The sequence below is a fragment of the Pristis pectinata genome, chromosome 38 (genome assembly GCF_009764475.1).
Source record: "Pristis pectinata isolate sPriPec2 chromosome 38, sPriPec2.1.pri, whole genome shotgun sequence".
NCBI lineage: Eukaryota > Metazoa > Chordata > Chondrichthyes > Rhinopristiformes > Pristidae > Pristis > Pristis pectinata.
In genome coordinates, this window is record NC_067441.1 from 4,921,816 (window position 1) to 4,949,471 (window position 27,656).

Consider the following 27,656-nt stretch of genomic DNA (forward strand, 5'->3'; position numbering starts at 1 on the left):
GGGGGAGTGGGCCTGAGGCCGGGGCAGTCGCACCTTCAGCCCGCGTCGGCAGCGCAGCTTCGTCGAGGGCTCCAAGGGGGCCGGGGCAGGCCGTCTCCACCACTCAAGCACCGGATCATAATTTCCAGTCAACTCAGCGCAAAGTTTGGTAAAAAAAATCGCGTCAGGCGCCCTGGGCTATGCTTCAGGATGGCGGCGGGGTGGGGTGTCAGGGGTCGCTGAGCACCGCTGCTCCCCTGCTGCATGGTCATCGCGGTTCGTGAGTGAGTGTGTCACCGCCCTCCCAGAGTGAGTGTGTTCAAGTGTGCAAGTGAGTCAGCGTGTGTGTGCTATGTGATGAACGAGTATGCCCCTGTGTGTGTGTCTCTCACTGTGAACAAGTGTGTCGGCATTGGTGTCTGGGTGTCATGATGGGCGAGGATGCCACTGGGTGCGTGTGGGTGTCATGCTGGGCGAGGGTGCCACTGGGTGCGTGTGGGTGTCATGCTGGGCGAGGGTGCCACTGGGTGCGTGTGGGTGTCATGCTGGGCGAGGGTGCCACTGGGTGCGTGTGGGTGTCATGCTGGGCGAGGGCGCTACTGGGTGCGTGTGGGTGTCATGCTGGGCGAGGGTGCCACTGGGTGCCACATGGTCTGGGTGTCTGCTGGTGCGGGGTGCCACTGCCACATGGTCTGGACAGTCTGCTCAGGGAGCCACCCCACAGTATCCATCGAGTGCTCCTCTTGCAGTGTCTACAGGACGTTCCGTGCTGACCACTGCCGGATGGACTTGTGGTCAAAGGTGTTGGTCTGGAAGAACTTTTCCCCGAGGGACAGGTAGTGAGGCAACGTCCAGCTGACTGGGGTGTTGTGCGGCAATGGGGCCAGGCCCATTCTTCGCAACATATTGTAAATATGGGATTGGGGCATCACCCCAGAGAGCCACACAAGTGGCATCGGTGCTGTGGTTTTTATAAAAAGTAACACTAAGAATTGATCTGTACACGAATGTAAAGCTTTGCACTGTTTTATTATTATATAAAGTTTCTTCTATTATGAATAAAGTTTATTTTGTTTTAAAAAAAACACGGGACAGGTAGAACCTCGGGACATAGTGACACTTGGTGCCCACGTACTTTGGTTCCACACACAGCCTGATGCAGCCACAGGCGAAGGTGCTCATCAGGATGAGGGCGACATTGGGGACACTTTTGCCCCCCTTGTCCAGGGACTTGTGCATGGTGACCTGTCGGACCCGCTCCATCTTGGATGGATAGTGTGGGGTGGTTCCCTGAGCAGACTGTCCAGACCATCTGGCAGAATGCCTCATCGCCAGAACTCACCGACAAGCACCGGGAGACCTTGCTTGGCTGGCGGTGAGAGGGGCCCTCCCAGTCAGATCCTTACTGCATGGTTGGAACATCACTCCCAGCGCACGCTGCCCCCAGGAGGACTGCGCTGAGGACAAGACAGTCGCCCATCTCTGTGAGGTGTGGCAAAAGCTTCAAGGGTCCTTGTCACGGTTTATCCCCAGCAGCTGCATAAGAGGATTCTCTGATCTACAGGCTGTTCCCAGGGACGCGCACAGAGACTGACATCGACTGCTGCTGGAAGGTCGTCAACTCGGTGAAAGACGCCCTTTGGTCTGCCCGAAACTTGTTGGTCTCCCAGCACTGCGAGATGTCCATAGGCGAATGCTGCCAGCTGGCACATTCCAAGCTGCAGGAGTACGTACTGAGGGACGCACTGAAGCTGGGTGCAGCCAGTGCAAGGGCTTGGTGTGGAAGGACCATAGTTTAGGGTTCTTCTGCCACTGGAGAGGGAGGGGCGGGGTCAGGCGAGAAAGCCCCTTAGATATTGCAAATACGGGATTGGGGTAGCACCCCAGGGAGCCACACGAGTGGCATCGGTGCTGTATTTTTTATATAAAAAGGTAACACTAATGATGGATCTGTACACGAATGTAAAGGTTTGCACTGTTTTATTGTATATAGTTTATAGCTGGGCGAGGTGGCCGCTGGGCGCGTTTGGGCCTCGCGTTGGGCGAGGTGGCCGCTGGGCACGTTTGGGCCTGGCACTGGTTGAGGTAGCCGCTGGGTGCGTTTGGGCCTGGCGCTGGATGGCCGTGCCAGTGGCTGCGATTGGGTGTTACGGCTAACAACCAAAATGCAGGCTGCACTCTCATTCATTGCGAGACCGAAATCTGCACTTGCCTGCAGCCTGTTTCGTTTCCCCATCCCTAACCTCAAGGTAGTGACTCTTGGCTGACAGGAGTGTGTGGTCATTTGTTTGCTAGTCAATTTGCAGGTTATTTATCAGATTTGGCCTCTGCAGTATGTATTGCAATAGGTGAGCATATTGACAACTGCAGCTTCTTCAGTTCCTGAGAGGGAAAGCAAGAGAACCTGGATTTTAAAATAATTCTTATGTCCAGTTACATTTTGTGTTTCTCCAGCAATGAAAATGTGGCGCAACCATTTCTTCTACTTGTGCATAAAAGTACAAAGTGCTGTACAAAATGTCCTTGAGGGAGCAATATTTTAAGCCAGTTATTGCTCCATGTAACGAAAAAGACGTTTGTTGTTCCCCAGTCTTTTTTTTATTGCTGCCTGTTAATAAAGGTTATTGGCTCCATAACACTAACTTATGTCTGTGTTGTGCACCTGCTAATATAGAGCAACTATGTACAGTAGTTAAATGTGTCTGGTGCTTGTTCATGTTGAGTATGCTTGCAGTATTGAATGACATCTGAGCTGAATTGATTTTGTTTTCTCCGCACACTATCTCCAGTCTCCAATTGGATTTGCAGATCTCCATCATCTTTGGTTCTTTGTGTTTTGTTTGTTCGAAACTAGAAGTCAAGTCAGCCCTATATCAAGGGAGCCATTATCTTTGGCCGGTTTCTGAGGCATACAAACATTTGGTTGTCTGAGCAGTTCTCTTACTTTTGACCTTTAACGCTACTAGCACCACGTTCTTTTATTTCCTGTTCGTATTAAGATGGACATATTTTTCATGTTTAATTCTTATTATGCTACTCAATCTGCATTGACTTTATCGTCAGTGTTCAAGTAATCATTACTGGTCCCAAGTTGTTATTTCCCAGGACAGTGCAATATTTTAATTTTAATCTTCTTTCCTTTTCTAAACCTCAGATTATTAAATCTTTGGCTTAATTTACTGGAGTTTTACATTTTATTCACAGCTTGGGTGTAAGTGATTAAGTTTATAGGAACACTAGGCTTTGTAGCAATGATGAAATAATCAATGACATGTCCAAGGAAATGAAATGAAAGGTAACAGTGGAATCCCTTGCCAGATATCAAGTTCTCTTGTTCAAGGAATATGAGAGTGGTGTTGGAGAATTGGATTGTTGGATGAACTTGGCTTGATAGAAATTGATCATGAGATGAACGGAATAGTGATGACACTGGTAATTGCTCTTTAGTAAGCAGGATGATAGGGCACTGGCTGCTATCAGAATTCCCCAGAGATTATGCAAAGTAATGAACAATTTTGCAAATGTGCACAGAAGCCCAGCTTGCCCGTGTGGGGAAATAATTGTGGCCAGGCTTGGTGGTGGTAGATTTTTATTCTTTAGTAATATTAGCAGATAAAATGAATGCTTTAAGGCATTTATTTTGATTTTCATAGCTTTTCATTTGACAAAATTAGAGGTGTGGGAGCAGACAATGGTGATATATCATAATAAACATCATATAACCACTATCAAAATATAGAAAGTAATGAGAACATAAGAAATAGGAGTGGAATTGACTTGAAAACTTGCATACCCCCACCCCAAGCCTGTCCGTAGCTGATCAACACAGATGAGAGAGGATTGACTATCAGTGCCCCTAAAAATCAATGGAAACCCCCTGGTCTGACCTTCAGGTCCTCTGCTGCCTTGATGATTAAATTATGCACATGGATGGAAGAGGGAATCTTTGTGATAAGTAAAGGAATGTTTTTTGAAGTGGAGTAGAAAACTCCTCAACATCAGAAAAGTTGATAAATTGGCTTATTTTTAAGTTTGAAAATTTAAAATAAAACTGCAGCTGTTGGAAATCTGATGTGTTTTCTCTCATTCCCAGTACCCAGATGAAGGGACCTGGACCTGAAATGTTAACTGCTTCTCTTTCTGCAGATACTGAGTAACCGACTGAGTGTTTCCAGAATTTTCTCTTTTTATTTTAGTTTTTAAATTATTGGTCAACTTAAATATGCTAATACTTGCTCAAAGGCAACTTACTTTGAAGTGAGAAGTCTGTTATTCTGTGAGAAAGGCACAGGTAAATTCATTGTATGCAAGAGGGTGTTGCTTTCTTTCTTCACTTCACAGATACTTTATCAGTTTTTATTAGTTTTTGGCAGAATCTGACATTTACAGTTAAAAATAATCAAAAGATACAACAGTTTTTGGTACCTATAAAGTCCAATTGAATTGAAATTAGTAATAGTAACAACATGTTCATTTTTGAATTCATGTTGACTTTTTAAAATTTGCCACAGTCCACCATGTTACCAAAATCATGTCCCTGTTTAATGTGTCCTGCAAAAAATTGTATTGTTAGTCCATATGCAAATTTTGAAAATCATGTGGGACATTCTTAAACAAAATGAATGAAAATATAAATTTTGCATGGATGCATTTATTGCTGACATTAAGTTTTATTACTGCAGGAAAAACAATAATGACTTTTCCAAGTAGACCTTGAGGATGTTCAGTTTATCAGTTCAAAGTGGGGATTAAATCAGTTCTATACATGATGGTTTAAGGATGACAGCTGTGTAAATAATTAACTGCTACATTCTGCTAATCTACAGAATGTGTAACTGCATTCCACTAATCCCACAAGGTGCAATTCCTGCACCTTGATGTCATGTGAAAATGCTTGACCATCGGTTGAAGCTTGGGTAGCATTTCATTGGCTTTTTCTGGTGTGCTTCTAGTATTGAGAAGCTTCCTAGGAAATGGTAAACAAGTAAAACTGCAGGTGCTGGAATCTGAAATAAAAACAAATGCTGGAAGAACTCGGCCAGTCTAGTAGCATCTGTGGAAAGAGAAACTGGTTAACATTTGGCGTCAGAGTTCCTTCATTAGAACTGAGAAGCTTCCCCAGTAGATCATAAGACAAAGGAGCAGAAGTAGCCCATTTGGTCCATCAAGTGTGCTCCGCTACCTCACCATGAGCTGAACCATTCTCCCATCTAGCCCCAATTCCTGGCCTTTTCCCCATATCCTTGATACCTTGACTAATTATATACCTGTCAATCTCCTCCTTAAACACCCCCAATGATCGAGCCTCCACAGCTGTATGTGGCAATGAATTCCATAAATCCACAACCATCTGGCTAAAGAAATTTCTCCTTATTTCTGTTCTAAGTGGGTACCCTCTAATTCTAAGACAGTGCCCTCTTGTACCGGACTCACCCACCAAGGGAAACAACTTAGCCATAGTAATATTTCTTTGTTATTTGGGTCACAGAAGTCTGCTTATGTTGCACTTTACCACCTGCAGTCTCAGACACAGCCCTCAGATTTTATGCATAGCAGAGTGGAATTGGTATTCGAAGAGGAAGGTGTTCAGTATGGTTCTTGTCAGTGTGAAAAGTGCATCTTTTGGATTCGCCATTCAGAAGAGCATCTGTTTTTGAGAGGATGAAGAGAAGTGACTTTGTTATGAAAATTCATTCCGAGAAATAATCTGGCAGCCAGTTGACAGTCCCAAGGTAATTGATCTTTAAATTATTTCCTGTCGGTTTCTTTTTCTGAAATTACTTTTATGGAACCTCAAATGTCTGTTTTATTTGCTTTTTTTTTATGTGGAGAGACTGTATCTCAATTCTTGCACAGTGAGCTAAACAGTCCTGTTAGAGGAAAGAATTGTTCAGGGAGCCATGTTGCAGGAAATGATTTAAAACCTTACCTGTTTATTTCCCTCCAAGTTTCTTTCATTTAATCAGGTCTCACTGGATACTTGTAAGAAACAGTGGTATTTCCCTGTAATTCAATCTGGATTAAATCCTTCAACAGTCCTGTGCGCGTCACTGATGGGGAATGGGGTAATACTTCCTAATGTTGCTGATTCTGCATTTGGGCAGGGAAAGGGAGCACACTGTAGTGAAGTCGGATGCAGATATCTGCAAACACAGACTTATTGCTGCAAAACACTGCCTTGAACTGTTGCTTCCTGATGTGTGGGTCTCGTGCAGCTGGTATTGACACCAAAATAAACACGCAACATTGTTCTGGTTGTGAGCTTTGAAGTACTTGAATCCTCCTGTCCATTTGCCATGGTAAAACTGGCAAAGTTGGTGTCTCAGCCTGTTCTGTTTGGAGTCTCAGGCACAGACTTTGCATTGACACATTACATTGCAAGAACACCCTCTAATTTGATTGCTGCTCTTCTGTGTAGGGACAGCTTTTCTCTCTTCCCAGTTTGTGTATTGTTCTTCAAGCCTTTATCATTGGAGCACAGTGAGTAGGGAGAAGTCATTACATGAAAATCACATCAATTCAGATAATATTCAGTAACGACTCATTATCTGAAGGTGTTCACGAGATCATGTTTGTCCTGGCTTTTTGTGTGTGTATGTTCATCAGTGAGGGAGTGTAATAGATAGCATGTCAATAACAAACACTGTCGGGGTGAGAACAGAATAAAGATGTGTATACTGTCCTATTAAGTTCTTACTGATCAGATTTAGCATGGGTTAAATACAAATTAAAGCTTCTTTTGCACTGTTTCATTAAATTCATTGAACAGTAGAATGTGTGTGATATACCCTCAAACACATCAGGATAGGGTACGGTAGAAAGCTCCCTCAACTCTGCATTTAATCTTTTTTTTAGGCCTTTATCGCTAGACTCCACATTTTCCCTATCCAGTGAGTGTGTGAGGAGGCAGAGTAATGGTTCCTCTGCACTGTCCCAATACACACCTCCGAGGACAGAGTCTGGATGGGAGGTAAAAAGGGTAAGATACAGTGTAAAGCTCCCTCTAACTGACCCATCAAACATTCCTTGGCTTGTTGCTGTGTGATATAGATAGTTAATTAAATTCTCCCCATCCTGTCCTAAGTGTGTGTATCAAATGTTTTTTCAAGTTACGGATACATTTACCAATGTGTTAATGATTTTGTATGGAATTCTTGGGTTCATTGAAAAATGTTGAAATAACAAAGAATTTTCATTGGAATATATTTGTCATGCGATAACTGGTATAACAGTGATTGGCATGTCGTTAAGTTTGTTGAAACCTCTGGATGTGTAATGGTAGCCTCTGCATCAGTGTCTGGAAAATAACATTGTCACCGTGTGTTTAGTAGTGGCAGACATGTAATGAAGTCCACAAGCCAAGTTGTGTTGGCCCCAAAATTTCAGTAAACTGTAATAGTGGGTAAGTGAAATTCTTGGGAATATTCCCCCTATTGTCCCCACCAGCAATGCTTTGCGAACGTGAATTGTGGGGGATGGGGGGGAGAAAAGGAGAGCCTTTCGAGTTGGCAGTGCAGTTTAGAATTAAGTATATTGCACAATATTAAAATGCATCAATTTAGATGTGCTTATTTCCCTACAGTATATTGGTGAAAATTCTAAATTTGGATTTATGATGAAATGTAAGATGTTTTCCTATTATTTAACAGGCAGCAGAGAGGTGTGCTGGCCGACAGCTGATTGCCAATGACTCCGTGCTGGATTAAAGTGATCTGTGCCCAGCTGGACAGGAAGTGACCCTAAAGGACATCAGGAAGAACTCGCCCGATTTCTGCAGTCAAGTGGAGGAGTAGGATTCCAGTCCTGACTCGATAACTGTTTACCAGCACTAGGATGGGATCAGATGACGCACTGTTAACGTTAACACAGTCCAGCAACGGAACAATTTTACTTTCCTTTTACTGGGGCCAAGGCGGGTGGGAAGGGTAGAAACAGACCAGTTGAAACTGCAAAGAAGAAACTGTTTTCGCAAGCTGCTTTTGACTACACGGTTAAAAACCAAATGTCTCATTCCTGATGGAGTTTGATCACAGCTGAACATAAGGAAAGTGAGCAAGGATCTCTCTTGTATTTCTCTACTGTTCACACTCAAGCCTTCAGATATTCCTGAGCCACCTACCAAGAGGAATTCCTGGAAAACTCTCATGTGACTGATGTCACTAGGATGTAATTAAATTGAAGTTGGCCTGGGTACTTGTATAACTTTTAAACTACTCGGTTTTCCAAATGTCTTTATTGATTGTTCAGGATATCTCACTTAGAATTCTAAAAATCTGGGGATCTGCACCTTAATTGGAAATCAATCTGATGCTGTCATTGGCAACAGTAATGGGGAAATACCCACAGTGTGTAGTTGGTGTTGATGGCATTTGAAGCATTATTTAGTTGGGTATCTGTAATCTGGATCCAGTTTCTCTTTAGCAATGGCCAGCAACACAATACTCCCCAATTTTAGTGGGTTGGCACCGAGGCCATGGGACAGCTGGTGTGGGCCCGCAGGAAGCATTAATGCTAAGCGTTGCTTTTCCCAATTTGCTTCCAAGTCCAGCAGCAGCTGGTCTACATTTACTAAAGCAAGTACCCAAAATGGGGAAGAATTTCTGGTTTACAGGAAATTTTTGCCATCCAGATGGGGAAAATTACTTTTGACTGACAAAGCCATAACAGATTTTGCTGCAGGTGAAAGCTACTTCCCTGAGCTATCGGGTGTTTGCTGAGGTTACATTCACTCAACTCAGCCCACATTGGCCAGAAAGCTTTGTTTTTGAAAGGAGTTAAGTGTTCAAACTGGAACTGAATATCTTGGGGGTTGCTGTGCATTTGTAGAATCACGATAAAATTGGTATAGGGCATGAGGAAACCATTCACCTCAAGGAGCTGATGCCAGCTTGTCGTAGAGTAATCCCTCCAGTCCCATTACCCTGCTCTTTCCCCAGAGCCAAGCTAATTACATTCTCTTAAGTGCCTATCCAACTCCCTTTTGAAGGCCTCAGTTGACCCTGCTGGGGGGACAGTGTTGTGGGTACCAGTTAATGATGAATGCTCTTCCTAAGTTTATATGCGTGACTCTCTGTTGGACAGAGAATGTTACAACCAAACCCAATCCTGTCCTTAATGTCTCAACTTGCATTTTCTGGGGGGAGCCACGTCATTTTGTTCAGGGTCTGAGTCCCCGTCTGATTTTCTTTCTTCTCTTTCCCCTTGCCATCCCCACCTCTTCTCACATGTCTTAATTTAAGTTGTATTTTTTTGAACCAGCAGCTGAAGGTTGTTTATTAACTTTGGTTAGGGGTAGGGTGGGGAAAGATAGTTGGTGCATGTATTTCGTGCTCCGTTCCATTGGTGGTATCTGCCTGTTAGCTCACTGATTAATAAATGAAGTCAAAGGTTCAAACTGATTACATTTTCTTTCCTTCTAGTAGATTACTCTGTGATCAAGTCAGTGTTTGGATTAATCATAGCACTAGACTCGAAGATGGAAGCATCTCAAGTGGGTTCTCAGATGAGCACTGTGAGCCCAGAACCCCTGCAGCCTGCTGTACCACCCTCTGTGACTCTGGGGCTGACCATTGTTTACACTGCACTTTATGGACTCCTCTTCCTCCTCATCTACATCCAGCTGTGGCTGGTACTACACTACAAACACAAGAAGTTCAGCTACCAGACAGTCTTCCTCTTTTTGTGCCTCCTGTGGGCTGCCCTGAGGATGACACTCTTCTCATTTTATTTCCGAGACATTATCAAAGCTAATTCTCTGGACCCCTTTTCTTTCTGGTTACTCTACTGTTTCCCAGTGTGCCTACAGTTCTTCACCCTCAGTCTCATGAACATGTACTTTGCTCAGGTGAGTGTGATAAGCTGTCTAGAGACTTGCTTTTGGGACAACTGATACTTTTTTCCCCTCTGAAATTTGTCTGACCAGGTCAGATGATTGGTTGTAAACACAGCCTTTGCAGGCTACTATTGACAGTTGTAACTACGCAGCTAATTGTGTAGCAAGTTTTATTTAGCGGTGACAGGAAATAAGAATCTTTAGAATCCAGGGTCACAAATTATCACTTGTTACCTTGCCTTGTTAACAGTCCAGCCTTGAACCTGAAGGTTGTGGGTTGCAGCCCCACTCCATATCAGAGGTGCCAACCTTCAGATGGATGTGTAATCAAGGTACTGCTCAGATGATCGTTGAAGATTCCACGACGCATTTTGAAGGATGGCAGGAAGATTCTCGCTGTCTTGGTCAACAATTTAGAATTTAAAAAATCGCATGTAATTTGTTCCTCTTTATTCAGGAATCTGCCTGAATGCAAATTTGCTGCACTGTTTGTTCACTGTTGCATCAGTGTTTCAGAAATCATTTGTGAACCACTTTGGCTCTCAAATATTATGTCACAATGTAAATGTAATTATTTCCCTTTGGAGAAATATTTGCATACTTAAAAGCATTCGTCCACTTCAAGGGCCATTCTACCTGTTTTCAGATGATCAACAGCAGAGTTTACCTTTTTATGATCTGTTTATCCCTTCCTCATCCAGAGCCATATCAGCACTTTAAAATCCACTCTTCCATTTTATTTACCTAAAGAAAAAAAAATCAGGTTTATGTAATACTTTTCAGGATATCCCGGAATAATTCATTTCTAAAGTTCTTCACTTTCTGTATGGTTACAATTATATTGAAGGAAATGAATAGCCTGTAAGCACCAGAAAAGGCAATTAAAATATGTGACTGGATACTGTTATGTTGAATCCTTTTTAATGGAATTAATTCAGAGGATGTCAATATTGCAGGCAAGGCAAATTTTACTGTTCCTTCCTGCGTGATTTTCGGAGGCAGTTAAGAATCAACCTTATTTCTGTGGATCTGGAGGCGCGTCTGGGTCAGAATTCCTTCCATGAAGAAAATTAGTGAGCCCTGTAGGTTTTAACAACATTCTGGTGGTATGTGGTCACCATGACTGATTATGATTGCCAGCTTTTTATTGTGTAATTAATGAAGTTAAATCTGCCAGCTGCTGTGAGATTCAAGCTTGTATCTCTGGATCAGTAATTGACATCTCTGTATTGCTAGCCAGGTAACTTAACCATCATGCCATGCTGCATATATTGCCCAGGAGGATTCCTCTGGACTGTACCAGCTGATGTTACCATATGCACTTAGGGGGTGGCTGTCATTGTTTGAAAGGATCTCAGCTGTGGTTAATGATTGTTGGATTGTTACAGCCTTTTGAGGTTTGAGCTGTTCTAGTGTGAATCACACTTGTTTTAGTTATTTCACCACTGTCTGCTGAGAAGTGACAGGACAACCAAATTATTTTTCACTAAAAAGAAATTTAGATTCTAGTTTTTGGTCACTTGTTTTCCCTGGGTTTTTCAATCTGCTTGTGCACAGATGCTGGTACCTTGCCGCTGTTGCAGGCAGTCTTCCTCTGATGTTGCAAAGTTACTGTTAGCAGGTTACACAGCAGCTGATGATCTAGCCTGCAAGTGTTCATGCTCTGACACAGACTAACATAGATAGCAGGAGCTGGATGTCTGTCCTCTTTTGCTTTCTAATCTAAAAGTAATGTGACCAGTGTTGCCCCACCATCATTTGAACTGAGTCTAGCTTAACAATTGTACATGGGGAATGCAGTGTGGGATCTTCCTGGTTTTTAAAAAGGGCATACATTACCTTTGAAAGTGTTTTGTTCTCAGTGCTGGAGCCATGTTACACTGTTGTCATAGCACCAGTATAATTGTATAAATCACAATAAGATAAAATGCTGGAAATACTCAACACATCAGATAGCATCAATGGAGAGAGCAACAAAGTTAATCTTTTGGGGTGATGACTTCTCAACATAGCAAATGGGGTTAACTTTCGAGTCAATGACCTTTCCTCCGATCTGAGTTTGACAAGTGGTATGAATTTGAATCCCACCATAACAGCTGGCAATTCAGTTAATTGAATGAATCTAAATATAAGTTTGGCACATCAGATAGTACATGTGGAGTTCAGAACTCTGACAAAAGTCATTGACCTGAAAAATCAACTTTTGTCTCACTCTTCACAAGTGTTATTTGGCCTGTTGAGTATTTCCTACTTCTTTTATTTCAGATGTCCAGCATCGGAAGTATTTTGATTTTGGGTAGTTATACAAGTCCTTGTGCTGAATTTCTCTTGTGTCTTTTGCATTTCCATGATACTGGTGACGTGTTTACATTGTTGTGCTGAAAAACCATCCTGCTGTAGTCACCAGGTAAAGCAGATGAACTCACTCACTGTGCAGTGATTCTGGAGTCACTGCTGTCATTTCTTGCCAGCAGTTGTCAAAATAAGCAAGCATCATATGAAAAACAATTTGGGAAAAATCAGTCTCTTGCTCCTTTATATTATCAGGATAAGCATTTTTATACTTTTTTTAACTGAGTGAGTCAGCGATCTCTGTTCCTGTGAGAGAAGTGTCTCCCATTCATTCAGGGTTATTCCAGACTGAGGCTTAAACTCAACTACGTGAACACACTTTGAAATAACCAAACGTTTTTTATGTTCCAGGTGGTTTTCAAGACGAAAGCTAAGTATTTCCCTGAGATGGCTAAAAAGTTGTAAGTGAGACATCAACTGTAATAAACTTTGGAATGAGGAGAAAGGGGAAAGTTCAGAATTAGAATTTGATAATGGTGGAGATTCGTTCCTATTTCAGTACCTCATGTCTAAGGCACAGCATAGTTCCTATTTGAATTTCTACTAATTGCATGAGGCTGGGGTCTTGAGTTCTACACTAGTAGAGCAGATATTACTACAAGTGCACAGCATTGTCAGGTCAATGTGGCCTTGCTGTAATTTGCAATTAGAATGTTAATTCGTAGTTTGTTCTTGTCAGTGACTGCAAAGAATGGTCATCAGTTGCATGGTTAAAGTAGTCCTTCCTTATGGTGCTCTGAGGTAGAACAAATCCTCTTTTGCTGAATTAGAAGCATTTTTGTGCTGTAGGTCCTGCACAGTGCACCCCCACGTTATGGCAGTTGTGGTAACGGAAATCTGCCCTTGTGAAATTCACAGATCACAAACCAAAAAATGTGCAATACAGAATAAAAATTCACTCTTGCATAATTTATGTGAGAAAAAAAATAACTAAGTAAGCACAAAATGTGAAAGAAACAAATTAGTTAATTTTTGTCAAGGGTTCAAGTTAACAGAAAATCGAGATATGGATAGTTTTCTAGGAACACTTCCATAATGTGGGGTTATACTGTACTAAAATTACTCAGTATTGGTATCTGTAAATACTGGTAGCTGCTAAGGATATATACAGGGCATGGGCTCTTTAGCCTTTCAAAGTCAGGACCCAAAACTAAGGCTCAGTGCCTTTTGTGACCCCACCTGGCATCTGACTACAAAAGGGTTTTCTAATCCTGTCCCTGGTGACCTTCATGGCTACCAGTTGTCTTTCTACGGTTCAATTATTTAATTACCAATAATTGCACAGATCAATTATTTTAGATCCTTTCAACATTTCAGCTGTTGGAGATCTGTTTAGGATTCAATTTACTATGTGAGAACTCTGAATGAAAACCTGCAGGTTTTGTAGGTAGCAGGAAAAGGATTGGGAAACACTTAAAAATAAACAGGAGGCAGGAAAACAAATTTTCAACCAAGCAAACTGTAGTATCAGGGCATTATTAATGTTCTTGCATGCATGTGCTCTTGTCCACATCCCTTCCTCACTTCTTCCAAATCCCTTCCTTCCTTCATCCTTTCCCTCCCTTCCACATTCTCTCCTTTATCCACTCTCCTTCTCCCACTCTAACCTCTCTTTCTCACCCCAGCTGTCAATAGCCCACTCTCCAGGACTTGAAGCCACTTTCTGGCTGCCAATACTCCCCAACCAAACCTGGTCCCAGCAAGTGTACTGTCTGAAGCTTGCAGCCTAAGTCCAGTTCCCCAACATTTTCCTCAGAAAAGCCTCCTGGGAGCTGACAGGCCACATCCACCCATTGCACCTTGAGCAAGTGTTGGATGCAGAGAGGATTCCTTAGTACGGACACATGGCAGCAGCTGACTGAGGCAACCAGTGCCCAAGGCAGAATCCACTCCCAGGTCTGTCCCTAATTACACGGAGAATGAAATTTTAAAAATGTGAATTGGAAGCAATATTTATTAAAGAAGTACAGCTCTGAGAAGTGATGATAAATGGGAAAGATCACGTAGGTTTGGGAATATTTGGGACTACTCAAATACTGATCAATCTCAAGCAGTAAATTCTAGTCCACTTTACTTGGTCATGTTGTGGATTAGTAAAATTGCCCTTTCCCCAGCTGGGAGTTTTTAGTCCTGGTCTTTGTCCTTATTTAGGTTCTATTAAATCTAGCTGAATTATGATTGTTGGCTCCAAATTTCTTTCCCACTAATAAGTCCTTTTGCTAGTCCAAACTGCCCCCCTCTTGCTGGCTGAGAACAGTTCTTTTGAATGCATAATTTATCTCCTGTATATCTTCTACACTGATATTCTGTTCCCAGTTAATTTAAGAGTAATTAAAATCACTGATTGTTGCCCTGTTGTCTTTCATTCTTCTCCCCCTCTCTGAGTGGGAGCCTATTGTATATTTCCAAAGGTGTAATTGCTCCATTTTGTACTTGTTCAGCCACACAGGCTCACTTAATGATCCCAAGGGCATCTAGCAGAATGGGGAGAGAGCGGGAACGTGGTGTTGAGATAGAGGATCAGTCATGATCATATTGAATGGTGGAGTAGCCTTGAAAGGCAAAATGGCCTACTCTGGCTCCTGTTCTCTCTGCGTCTACACTTCCACTTTTTCATCCATCCTCGCATTTGTAATTCTACCCTCATTACTTTTTATCTTTCTTCTGTTTCCTGAAAAATCTGCAAGCAGCAATGTTGAGCTCCCACTCCCTTAAGCGATCATGTCAAACCTCTACATGTCTGTCTTTAATGGTAGAAAGCTCAGTGCCTTTAAGTTTAGCAGCAGATATAATTTTAGTAATTTCAGTTCAAGCACTCACAGGACAAAAATGCCCTTGATTCAGCATAAGAAGATCAACCTCCCTCTGAAGTCCAAGTTGTTTCACTTTACCTCCTAACAGCATAACTGAAAGATGTCATAAGCCTCATTGGTAAATGAAATTCAGTCCAGACAAGTATGAGGTAATGCACTTGGGGAGGACAAACAAGGCAAGAAAATAGACATTAAATGGCAGAACCAGAAATGGGGACTGAAGGTAGTAGTCAAGGGTGATTTTAAAAAAAGGGGTGTAGCTTACTTTCCTTAATGCACCAAGACATAGAATATATGTGGAGAGAGGTCCCGCTGGAGCTAATCGTTAGAAAGGAAGGTAACAGCATCACAAGAGGGACACGAGAGCGTCATTGTCAGCGTTGGAGAGATTGGATAAGTTGGTATGTTTTTTGGGAGGGGACAGAGCAGGTGGAGGATAAACAATCGAGCAGGGGCATAGGTAAAGTGGTCAGGAAGGATGCATTTCCTTTGGCGAGAAATCAGTAACTCAGAAGCAGCAAAATCTTTTCACCCAAAGGGTGATGGATGTCTGGAATTCACTGTTTGAAAGTAAGGTTAAGGCAAACCTTCACTCAGCCTTGAGAAGGAAGCTGGATGAATATTGATGTGCTGTAACTTCAGAAGGGGGATTAACTGAATAGCTTTTTATCACACCTTAGTGACCACCTATGCTGTAAATTTCTGTGATCCCATAAAGAGGTGAGACCATGACAGTGTGAACGCAGAGGCATGCACCTCCCACCTGCAGTAAAGCTTCCTTTATACTAAAAGGGCAAATAATTTGCTGGAGAATGGTGCTTTGGCTATTATGGGCCACTCATGCCTGCAGCAGGCAAGCCCAGGAGAAAGAAAAGCAGGGAAACTGAAAACAAGTCCCACTCCAGACGGGTGCAGAAGGCCCCAGCAGAAAGACAAGATGCCATTTCTGAAACATGCTCGAGCTTTGGTGAAGATCTGAGGGTGAGAGTGGGAACAGGTGGATATTTAAGGTGGAAAATCACAGGGTGATTGTGGTCACGCTAACACGCAGAACTTAGATATTCAATATAGTTACCTGTCTGCTGATCTCCGTTGATAGGGCAGGTTGGCAGCAATAGCAGAAAGTACATTATGTAGTACCTCTTTGTCACTGAAGAAATGTGGTTCTGGATTACGGTGTGGTGGTGAGTGCACAGTTGTTTGCCTCTCCTGTGGCGAGCTGGAAGTAGAAGTGGTGGAAGTGTGAATTGAGATTCTGCAAGGATGAGAACTGGCTCAGGTTTGTGGTTTCTATAACAGGAAGATGATTTGAAGGGTGAAGAGGGGCAGCAAGAAATGGGGTCAGCTGTAATTTCTTTAGATTGTGGAGAGAGAATCTCAACAACTCAGCCTGGTTTAGATTTTGACCTGAGTCATAAAAACAATAAATTGCTTTCTGACCACTACACCACTCCAGCCTCCAGAAATAGTCTTTGCAGCTCTAATGAATTCACTTCAGGCTGAGAGTTGATGTGAAGCTTTTTTTCATGCTATGTTTTGGCTTTTCCTTTCTCCCCGAAATTTTTAATTTGCCTTGCTCTCTGCCTCATTTAATTTCTAATATGACTTTCACAGCTGTCATTTTGCAGAAAGAGACTGTTTGTTGCACAGGGTTCGAAGTGGCAAGTCAGATCTGGCTGCTTGCGGAGGTGAAGGAATCGTGTCACCGTGGGATAGTGTTTCCATTCTCTTGGCCAAGCCAGTATGATGTAATAGAACTTGGTGTTTGCAGGCTTGCTTTTCTGAGGACACTGAAAGTAATTGTGCCCATTTCTATGATCAATCTGAAGGCCAGTCATCTGTTTAGACTACATTTTGTTTCCAGCGATCACACACAATATGTGTTTGGTATCAGAATCCCAATTTCTCTGGCTTACCAGGGCTAGTGGATGAGGAAGGTAAAGGGAATGAAACTTCTGATTATGATGATGGTGGAGGAGAGAGAAATCAGCCAGAACACCTACTGTGATCCTGATCTACCTGCTGTGATGACTCTGCAATTGAACAGCTTGTGATAATATGAAGAATGGGTGTGTGGAGAGTGTTCCTGCAGAAGAAGTGAGTTGGAAAAATTAAGATGGTGGAAGAATCCCGTTTCTACTTGCTCCCCCACAGCCAACACCTCGATCTCTGATGGTTGTGAGTCCTGCACCAATGGCTGGTGTCTTCGGTCACTGCTTGCCATCACTAGCCATTGTGGAGCATGGCAAGCTACTCACACCAGATAATTGCCGGGTGCTGAGTAAAGCAATTGTTTCCTTACAATTTCTAGAAGGAGGTTGACCAATTTGTGTTGAATTGGGATGTATTTTGTGGAGGGGACCACAATTAAACACTTTATAAGTCTGAATGTATGACAGCATGGTTTGTGTTAAGTAATTAATAGTTCCAGATTGGAAGAAAGGATATGATTCTGTGCGGTCATTGTTGCAAAACACTGGGGTTGCACGATATATAATTGAGACCACTCTGGACCCCAATTAGATGTGAGGAAACATGGGCTCGGACCTCTGGCTCAAATTTATTTCACCTGGGTTGTCTTCAGTGGGCAGAAAGGTGATTTTTCATGCCATTAGTTATCAGTATTGCATCCATGTAAATAGCTTTTAGTTAGCAGAATTTGTGCAATTGTACATTTCGTCTGTCTGTGACTGCATGTTTCTGTGTGTGACTGACTACCTGTGTGTTTGTGTCACTGTCAGTATGTGTGACTGTGATGGTATGCCTATGTCAGTCGTTGTGGCTGTGTGTCAGCCTCTGTGTGTGCACACGCCAATCTCAACCTTTGAAATCATTCCCTTCAGAGACATTGTGACATTTCCATTTCCCACACCAGCTGCAACTGTAAGATTGCCAGTGCCACTCTGATTTATGTAGCTCAGTGCTGTCTGGTCTCTCAAAGATCTGGATTGAAAATTGGCTGAAATTTATTTCACCTGGGATTTTGTCCGAGTGGGCAGAACGGCAATTTTTCATGCCATTGATCAGGCTGAATTTGTGCAGGCATCAGAAATGACAGGATAAAACTCAACTCAGTCTGTCTCCCAGCAGTAAACCTTTTTGCGTTGAGCCTTTTAATTTTCAATATGTGCAAACTGACATTTATTCTCCTTTAACTGAATGTGTGAGCTCCAGACAGTAATATTACTGGAACTTTCTTCTCCCTGTCCCACTTATCTTACTTGCACTGATTTTAAAATGCTGCTTCTCCATATTTATTTTCTTCCTCCATTCTGAAAACATCTTTTTCTCCCTATTTCTACTTTCTGTACCTCCTCAGACATTTTCATTTTTTAAACAGCTTCCACTTTTGCTTGTCCTGTGAACCTTTCTGCTTCACTCCAGCTGGAGAGCATGGAACTTGTCCAGTTGGCGGGATTCACACAGCAAAAACAATTCTCTGGGAATTGTCAAGCAGGGAATTTAATCATTTGGTAATGAGACCATTAATGTGGGCAAATGCAGCAGGCCAGTATGGTAAATGGTGGGAACTGATTGCTTTACATACAGAATAGCAGTAGATCTGATTTATTTCCTTTCTAATTTCACCCAGGGGTTCAAATAGGGCTTGTAAAATTCCAGTGAATAAAGTGTAAACCTGTCTTGTCCTCTGAACCCTGCAATGATATAATCACTTCCACCCACACTCTCCTAATAACTATTTTCGATAATGTAGATTTGATTAAATATTAAATCCAAGCTGTTGGTGCCATCTGCTGATGGCTTTTCTCTTTCATTCTTTGCTCTCTCTCCACCCACCCTCTGTGCCTGGGACACTTAACTAATTAATGCAGCTGATTCTTTGCTCGAGGACCTTTTACCTTGGTTCTTTTCTTCCTCTCCCTCCACCAGCATGTTTCCCTTGGTGTTTGGTCATGTCCCTGGCAGGAATAGCTCCTCTTCGAATAGGTTAATATTGAGAAAGTTTAAGTGTCTCAAATAAAATAAAACCTTAGATGTTGAGTGTTAGTGAGGGTGCGTCCAGTCTTGACCTCACAAAGGATCTATGCTTGTGCACTTTCAGTACAAGTTACTAAGAGGGGCAGGAACACTGGCTGGTCCCTTTTCTTTTTCTGCACACAGTAATATTCCTTAGCTGCCTCAGCAGTATGAATCAACACACTCATCTTTGGAGGAAAGTATGGCAGCCAGTCTCTCTGGATAAATATCTCCTCAATTGTCACATGAATTTAGTTTGTGGTCAATTGCTAGCCAAAAGCACTGTGACTTAAGTATGATGTCTTATGATTGAGAAGTTTTCTTTCCTTCCATCATGTCTTTTAATTCAAGCGAACATTTGTGTTTCAGGCTCCCAATACGATTGGCTTTCCTGGTAGCAAGCCTGGTGTTTCTGACAGTGAATTTAACTTGTGCCTTGCTGGTGAAGATTCAACATGAGGAGACCAAAGCCATTGTCTTAGTGCGGGTAATCATCAACGACTCCCTCTTTGTTGTCTGTGCCATTACACTGGCAGCCTGTCTCTACATCATCGCTAAAACTTCACCTTCGACCAACATCTACTTGGAATCCAAGGTAAGTTGTTCTGGGAAAAGTTTGGATCTGACGTTGTTTGTCATTTGCATTCAATATTGTGAGCTCCATATGGAGAAAGTGGATAAATGCAGCTGATCAGTCAAAGAGAGATGGGACTTTTCTCTTTAGTTGGAATAACTAATTTGTATTTTGTAAGTTCAATTTTTAAAAAGTAATTTCACTTTGTTTTTCTTTTTTTTGTGCAGGGAACATCAGTCTACCAGACCACAGCTGTAGGAGGATTAGTTATCCTGCTGTATGCAAGCAGAGCCTGTTATAACCTAGTTGCTGTAATGCGCTCACCTGCTACCCACGTGGACACTTTCGATTATGGCTGGTACAATGTTTCTGACCAGGTAAATGTGAGATCACAGCATTTTAGTTTTTAATTCCTTTATGTTACTAAATGTGGTTTTATTGTTGACCAAACCTGGAATTGCTTCCATTGTGAACCCACTGACCAAGGCAATAACTGGGTAATTCCTCTGGCTTAAAGCACTGGAGGAAAATCGCACTTTTAATTCTACTCCTGATCATCTGCTGTTGTGAGTAGGATCTGCTCTGGTTTATGCATCTGAAGTACTGCAGCTGAATAAAAACAGAAAACGGAGATACTCAGCCAGTCAGGCGGCAGCTGTGGAGAGAGAAACGGGGTTAACATTTCAGACTGATGATCTTACAGCAGAACGAGGAAAAAGTAGAAAACAACAATGTTTTACTTCCTTAAAAAGAAAAGGGAAGAAGGGTTGAACAGAGGGAAAACTTGTCAGAGGATGGAGACCGAGTTTGAATGATACTAATGGTGGTGGTCTGGCTGAGAGGCTCATGAAGCTGCCTTAATCTTAACTGATCTGTGGAGAAGGTGTAAATGGGAGATGAATGAGGACAGAGGGGAGAGGAAAACTGTTGGAAGTGTGAGATGCAGACCATTGTAGTCGCTGGAAATACCCAGCGGACCAAGTCAGGTCGAGCTGGTATTGTTATCTCAAACTGGCAAGGTGGGTCGTCTGAAACACCTTGTGGGTTCAGCATTAAATTCAGCAATTTCAGAGAACCAACCTTTCCAGTTTGAGATGAAAAGCTGCATCCTGAGGTGAGACGATGAGATGCTATTCCCAAAGCTTAGATTGGGCTTTGTTGGAAACGTTGCAAGAGGTCAAAGAAACAGGTCAGTGAGAGTGGGATGGAGAATTAAAGTGAGAGGGAGCTGTTGGTGAGATGGAGGAATGAACCATAATGTCAAGGAGGAAATGGTCACTTCAGAATTCTGAAAGAGAGGGAAGGAGAATGTGCGTTTGGTGGTGGCAACTCACTGAAAGTTGCGATGATGATTCACTGAATGTGGTGGCTGATGGGCTGGAGTCCTCGGAGGAAGGAGGTGCAGTCGAGACGGCTCCGGGAGTCTTTGGGCTTGTAATGGATGCAAGTCATTAGCCTGCCCTTGAGATGGAGATAGAAAACTCAAGAATGGGAAAAGTCAGACATGGACCATGTGAAAGTGGGAAAAGTGTGGAAACCACCAATAAAGGTGGATAAAGTACTCCCATCTCTAGAGTGGCTGGAACGTTTTAATGCTGGAAAAGAATGCTGATAATCCAATGAAGCCTTCAGGAGATGGGAGAAGATCATCATCATTGTTCCTTGATGCAAAGTCAAACATGGTGATGAACTAAGTGAGATTATTTGCAAAAATCTGCAGTACCACGTTCCTGTGCAGATGAACATTGCTGGTGTGTCCTGTCTGCGTGAGGGAGGGTTTACTTTTTTGTAAGAAGCAATTTAGCCTTGTGTTTTTCGATTCCACAGGCTGATCTCATGTCAAATCTCGGGGACAAAGGCTATCTCGTGTTTGGTTGCATCCTCTTCTTCTGGGAGCTGTTACCGACGGCCGTGCTGGTTTTGTTTTTCCGTGTTCGGAGACCAGCTCAGGACCTGGTGAGTCAAGATGGCTTACATTCCATGCTTTTATCCGCATTCCCTTTTGGGGATGATAGATAACCTGCAGGCTGCTGGGTTGAGCAATTCCAGATTTGCCTGTGCTCGGTGGTCACCAGCTAATCTATGTACTCCAGTCATAGGATCGATACAAATGAGTTCAACCCATCCCTGCCTGCTCACATGGACAAAACCCACAGCTGGATGGTATTTAAACTGCCTGCTTCACACTAACCTTCCTTAAACTAACCCTCATTAATTCTTGAGCAAAAAACAAACTGCTGGCGGAACTCAGTGAGTCAAGCAGCAATGTGTGGGTGGGGGAAGGAACTGTCAGCGTTTTGGGTCAAGACCCTGTATAATTCTTTCTCCCTTAAATACTCATCCTTTATTTCCCCCCCGGCTCATGAATTCAATTCATTTCTGTTCACCCATGCTACTTAAGTGACTGTTCCGCTTGTTGATCTCTCTTTGCCTCTCATGGGCCTTCAAGTGCTTCTTGGTGCAATGACAGCTAAGAAGAGTCGAGCATGTGAGGGTCAGTGTGTTAGTGGCAACATCTTACAATAGAAAGCAGCAGAGTGGCAAGATGACCTATTTTGGGTGAATTGAGGAATTACAGTAAACCACAGGAGTATTCTGCTTTCAGCAGCCTAAAATGAGGGGCTTGCAAGTTATGGCTAGCAAATTGAACTCGGTCCTCAGATTATGGTCAAGTTCTTAACTTGATTTGCATAGTCATGCTTATCAGGACTGAAGGTAGTGCACTTGCTGGGAGGAATGATGCTAACCCTTGGCTGCACACTAATATGAAGTACGATATGTTGAATTGCGACTGTTTGGTTGCTATGAGGAACATTCCTCAAGCCTTCATGGTGAGTTTATCCCAGGCACAGGGCAATAATATCCTGTGGTTATTGGAATAGGCTGCTTGGATCTTTTATATCCAGTTGAACAAGTTCATTTCAATGGGCAGGAAATTGCTGCAAAGGAATATGCACCAGTATTGTGGTTGCAGCTTACGGGAACGTTAAAATTAGGCAGGTGTGCCAAGAGCAAGCGGCTTCACTGTTTTGTCCATCTCCCAAGGTTGGATGTAACTGGGGAGCAAACCCTGGCAACTTTCCTTATCCTGGCAGTGTAAGCAGTGCCAGAGTGATAAGCAGCAACTGCAGTGCAATGGTGTACAGCAAAGCTGCCAAAAATATAGTGGTGGTGATGTGCAGGATAAAGAGTAGTTAACAGTTATGGGGATATTAAAGATGAGGTTTAAATTGAATTTTAATTTGAAGGGTGTCATTATGTTTCCATGCATGACTGTCTTGTTTCTTTCCTTTAGGCTGGGACTGGAACAATAAATGGTCAGAGCTTTGCACCCCGCTCGTATTTCTTTGACAATCCCCGTCAGTTTGAAGGTGATGACTCTGTGTGGGCCCCGGGGGCACAGAGTGAACAGGGCAGGTACACTCTAGCATTTTCTTTTACCCCCTTTCAAATGAATATATGACTATTCGCCTGAACTTTATCAAAGGTCTTTTGTTGTCTGTTGGAGCGCCTTGCTCAGCTATCACCCTCCTTTATTTTATTTTTGAGTCAGAGAGCTGAACAGCATTGAAACAGGCCCTTCGACCCACCGCGCCTATGCTGACCATCTTGCCTGTCTCTGCTCTTCCCACTTGCCTGCTTTAATTCCATCTCCCTCTATGCCCTGCTCATTCTAGTACCTGTCCAGATGCCTCCTAAACGTTGTTACTGTTCCTGCCTCCATCACCACCTCTGGCAGCTCATTCCAGATACCAACTACCCTTTGTGTGAAAATTTTACCCCTTGGATCCACTTGAAACCTCCTCCCTCGCACCTTAAACCTATGCCCTCTAGTTTTAGATGCCCTTACCATGGGAAACACACTCTGCCTATCTACCCAAGTTCTGCCTCTCATAATTTTATATACCTCTATCACCACACCTCTCGGCTTCCTTTGCTCCAGGGAAAGCAGACCCAGGCTATTCAGTCTTTGCTTCTAAGTCAACCTAGGATCCAAGCAACATCCTTATGAACCTCTTCTGTACCCTCTCTAGCTAAATCCTGTAGTGTGGCAACCAGGACTGAACACAATACTCTCAAGTGTGGCCTAACCAACGTTTTGTACAACTGTACCATGATGCCCTAACTCTTGTACTCAGTGCGTCAGCCGACGAAGGCGAGCATGCCATGTGCTGTTTTACCCTCACCAATCACATCACACCAGAGGCTGGTCATGTTCTTCCATTATGTCTATGTATTACACCATTTTTTCAGTGGGAAGCACTGAGCAATGTCGAGAGTGATAACTGCTAGCTGCCTTGTTGCAGCACCTAAAATGCAGGGTACTTGGCATTCCCCATCTGTAATGATATTCCCACCAATCTGCCCTACAGATTCTGGATTGACAAGAATGCACCAATCCAGGGGCTTTCTTTCTCTGTAGATTTAATCTTGCTCTGTCGCCTGCAGCTGAACCCTCTGCACGACATTGATTGAAGAGTCCAGATGCTCAGGATTAAAGTATGTGCCCCATTGTTTGAATTTTTCATTAGGCCCAAACTAGATGGTCCGTAAAACTTCCCCTCAGGGTAGCAGAACTGTTGTTTGTTGTGGGGTGATAACTTGTCTAGATTAGTCCTGCCCCTGAAGTGCTCAGCTCTATCTGTTGATGGAAGTGCAATAACACATGCACTGGTGTATGTGTCAGTGGAAGGTGAGATCATGAGGAAAAAAGGAGCACAAGTAGGCCACTCGGCCTCTCAAGCTTGCCCTGCCATTCAATATGATGGTAATAGAAAGACAGTGTGGAAGCAGGCCCTTCAGCCCATCAACCATCTACAACCCATCTACACTAGTTCCATGTTAATCATGTTATTCTCTGCGCATTCTCATCAACTCCCATATGCCCCCACCCACCACCCTATCTACTCCCATCCCCAGATTCTACCACTCACCAACACATTAGGGGCCACTTGCAGCAACCAAGTAACCTATCAATCCGCATATCTTTGGGATGTGGGAGGAAAATGGAGCGCCCACATAGTCACAGGGAGAACATGCAAACTGCAGAGATCCAGCAACTCACCACCATCTGTGAGAATAAATATGATAGTGATTGCAAGGATAAAGTGCGTGCGTATCCACTGCGTTTCTATTGTGCAGTGTTTTTGAGAGGGAGCTGAGGCTGGAAATGGAGCTGAAACCGAAGTGCCTCCTGCAGATTGTAAGTGTCACCTGCCTCACACACTTTCCCTTTCTGTTTCCAGTTTATCCAGCAGCCTCCAGCGTAATGGCTGGTACGGGAATGACCGGCGCAGCAGTGAGCCAACCTGGTATGAAGGTGGAACCCAAAGTACCACTGCACCTCTGCTCTTTGCCAGAGACCATATCCAAGGCACAAACTACTACCACACGTTCTACTCCACTCCGCAGACGTAGAATCTTGAAGCATTCCATGGGTTCACTCCATAAACCCTCCAATTTGATGAGAGGCTTCTTTTTATTTATTACTGTTCTAAGCATCATCTTTTGCATTTGCAGCTGGGACTGCTGTTTGATTCTAAGCGCGTTAGCCAAACAAATATTATTTCACCAGGCTTTAAGCTGGCTACCGAAGAAGAGGGGGGACCATATGGTGCACACCACCATGACGTGGATGTTTCTTTTGGAACATTCAGTCTCAGTTGTGACTGAGTAGCTGCTGTCGATTGCCAAAGCAGGGACAGTGTGGAGTACCAAGCAGGTCGTTGCTGCAGCAGCCTTGCTTGTACCTTTTCCCATCAGGTCTGTTGGATTTACTTTTCCTCCACTTCACCCATTCTCGAATGCACTGGTTAGTGCTGGGCTGTACTATTACGTGAAATAAAAACAGCATACTGGAAATACCCAGCATGTCAGACAGAAATTGTGCAAGGACAAACAGTTAAATCTCAGGTCAAAGACCATCATCACAACAGGTGAAACATTAACTCTGTTTCTCTTTCCACAGATCTGCTTGACCTGCTGAGTGTTTCTAGCATTTTCTGGTTTTATTTGAGATTTCCAGCACCTACACTTTTTTTTTATCATTCTACATGCCTCCATGTGGGCAGGTTGAGTTACATTGGATCTGGCCAGGGTACAAAACAGCTATTGTTGGCTTTTGTAGGAACCATCTTGTGGTCAGCGGTACTGTTTAGTGGAACTGGTTTATAATGGGCAGGAAAATCTATTTCCCCATGTTTTGTTTTTCCCCCACCCCCACATCTAGTTTCACCTCCATGGTTTGCAGTTGTTCCTACAGGAGTGCTGGAGTTCACCTGAAATTGATCATGATTCCACGGGTTGTCTGTGAAACAGTGGGTTAACGGGTCATGATACAAAACTAAAATACTGCAGATGTAGTAAAATGAAAGCAGAGAAAAGTTGTAAATACCAAGAGGGTCGGGTGGCATCTGTGGAAAGAGAAATACAGTCAATGGTTCACGTTAATGACTTTTCATCTGAACTGCACCATTTGATATTGATTGAGCCACTTATCAGTGCATTTCAGTGACTCAGAGGAGCCAAACAAAACCATGAATGACCAAAGTAAAAGCAACTTACTGAACCACGTGACTGTTAACTCACAGAGAACTTAAAATTAAAGTCTAGCCGAGGAACGGTGGGGGAACTAGATGACCCTGGAGAAGGGGACATTTGTGCTTGATTGGTTGATGCCACATCTTCCTGCAAGGTCTAAAGGCCGTGGTGAGATCAGATGCCTAGATAACAGCATATGATTTGGCAGCAATGAACTGTGAGCCTGGTGTAAAATGGATATCGATGCTCTTGGTTGTGGATTCAATTGTAGTGAAGTCTGATCCGACATGTCTACTTCCCCACTCCATCCCCCTGATACACACATCTTGGCAGTCAGGCACACCAGATGGCAGAAGATGCCAAACTTTGAACTGTTGTTTTTTCCTCTCCTCAGACAGGGCCACTGAGAGCAATAGCAAGTTCCTTTAGTAGTTGAAAAAACATCAACTCTGTGCAGGGCAGGGACGAACCTGAGACTCTCCTTGCCTTTGTGGCACCTTCTCACATTGCACAAGAGTTGTACTACCCGGCCCACGGGGCAATTTATGGGGGAATAAAGGAGCTGACAGTCCATGATGATACTCCAGCCACATGATAACTTTACATCACTGACATGATTCACATCAAATTGAAGGTTTAAGCAACACATGTTTTCATGTGGGGGAAATTTCTTCATACAGTCAAACATTGCAAGCCTTTGCAAGTGGAGGCACTGCAGATTGAGCCTCCCAAGTATATACATTTTCTAAGTCATGCCCAGCTTTAGAACCAATAACCTGAAGACTTGCTGTTTGCTCTGTTTCTCACTCCATATAGTGACATTTGCACTTGCTGCTCTTACAAAGCTTTGACACAAAAGGATTGTGTTTGAATGGAGCAGATGATCCTGCTATTTATTTTAAATGTTAATTTCCTACTGTACCTTTTGTTCCTGTTCCTTTATCGCTGTCTGATTAGGCAGCTGAATTTCTCCAGAAGTAAATGTGGATTTCAGTTTATGAGCACCATGAATGTGTTGTCCAGTACTGGGCAGTCTCACGTTGGCCCCAAGTGTGAACGTCAGACAAGACTTGCATGGCTAGTTACTGAGACCAAGGGACTGACTGTTTTAAGTTTCCCTGCTGCCCTCTGGCTGACACAAAATAACTTGCCACAGATTAAATGTCAAGCATGGGGCATTTGCAATTTTAAAATGGCTGCACTTTTGCCAGCTCTGGTTTCTCAAAGCTCCCAGAGACCCATCTTGAGCTTCTCATAATGAGGGGCTCAAGTTGATTGAAAAACTGACTAATTTTTACCTTTTTAGGTTATTTTCTCTCTTTACTCCGTGTCCTTGAATGGCATGGCTGATGAGATTTTTGTCTGGGTGGAGGAGGCAGTAGCTGAGATGGGAAATTACGTGGCCTACTCGCCCAGTGGCACAGTGAGTTGGAATAAAGCACTGAGTTTGTTGCTTCTTTTCATTTTGTATCCAAGTGCGTGTAATATATATGAATTCTTTTGATAACCTGTTAAAGCAGTTTTAAATTTGTACTGGTTACTGTACTATAACTCATGGAAGGTGTTTTAATAAAAATTTCTGCCAACA

General features: G+C 43.1%; 1 protein-coding gene across 4 annotated transcripts; it reads left to right on the plus strand.

The window, feature by feature from the left end:
- On the plus strand, positions 1-27,656 carry LOC127586982 (G protein-coupled receptor 137Ba-like). 4 transcript variants are annotated; one of them, XM_052045043.1, is made up of 11 exons: positions 18-148; positions 5,501-5,711; positions 6,835-6,958; positions 7,629-8,169; positions 9,399-9,823; positions 12,515-12,564; positions 19,324-19,549; positions 19,756-19,905; positions 21,356-21,484; positions 22,824-22,945; positions 24,775-27,656. In XM_052045043.1, the coding sequence occupies exons 5-11, from the start codon at positions 9,455-9,457 to the stop codon at positions 24,944-24,946; spliced, it is 1,218 nt and encodes a 405-aa protein (XP_051901003.1). In that variant the 5' UTR covers positions 18-148; positions 5,501-5,711; positions 6,835-6,958; positions 7,629-8,169; positions 9,399-9,454; the 3' UTR covers positions 24,947-27,656. The 4 variants fall into 4 exon arrangements, with proteins under 4 accessions (XP_051901006.1, XP_051901004.1, XP_051901003.1 ...); XM_052045045.1 differs by having other exon boundaries at positions 9,402-9,823; XM_052045044.1 differs by lacking the exon at positions 5,501-5,711 and having other exon boundaries at positions 11-148.

Excerpts from the sequence above, each read along its gene's own strand:
- LOC127586982 (XM_052045046.1), top strand. The coding sequence starts at position 9,455 with ATGGAAGCATCTCAAGTGGGTTCTCAGATGAGCACTGTGAGCCCAGAA. Across the intron at positions 9,824-12,514 it reads TGAACATGTACTTTGCTCAG|GTGGTTTTCAAGACGAAAGC; the intron begins GTGAGTGTGATA and ends TTTATGTTCCAG. Across the intron at positions 21,485-22,823 it reads GGAGACCAGCTCAGGACCTG|GCTGGGACTGGAACAATAAA; the intron begins GTGAGTCAAGAT and ends TCTTTCCTTTAG.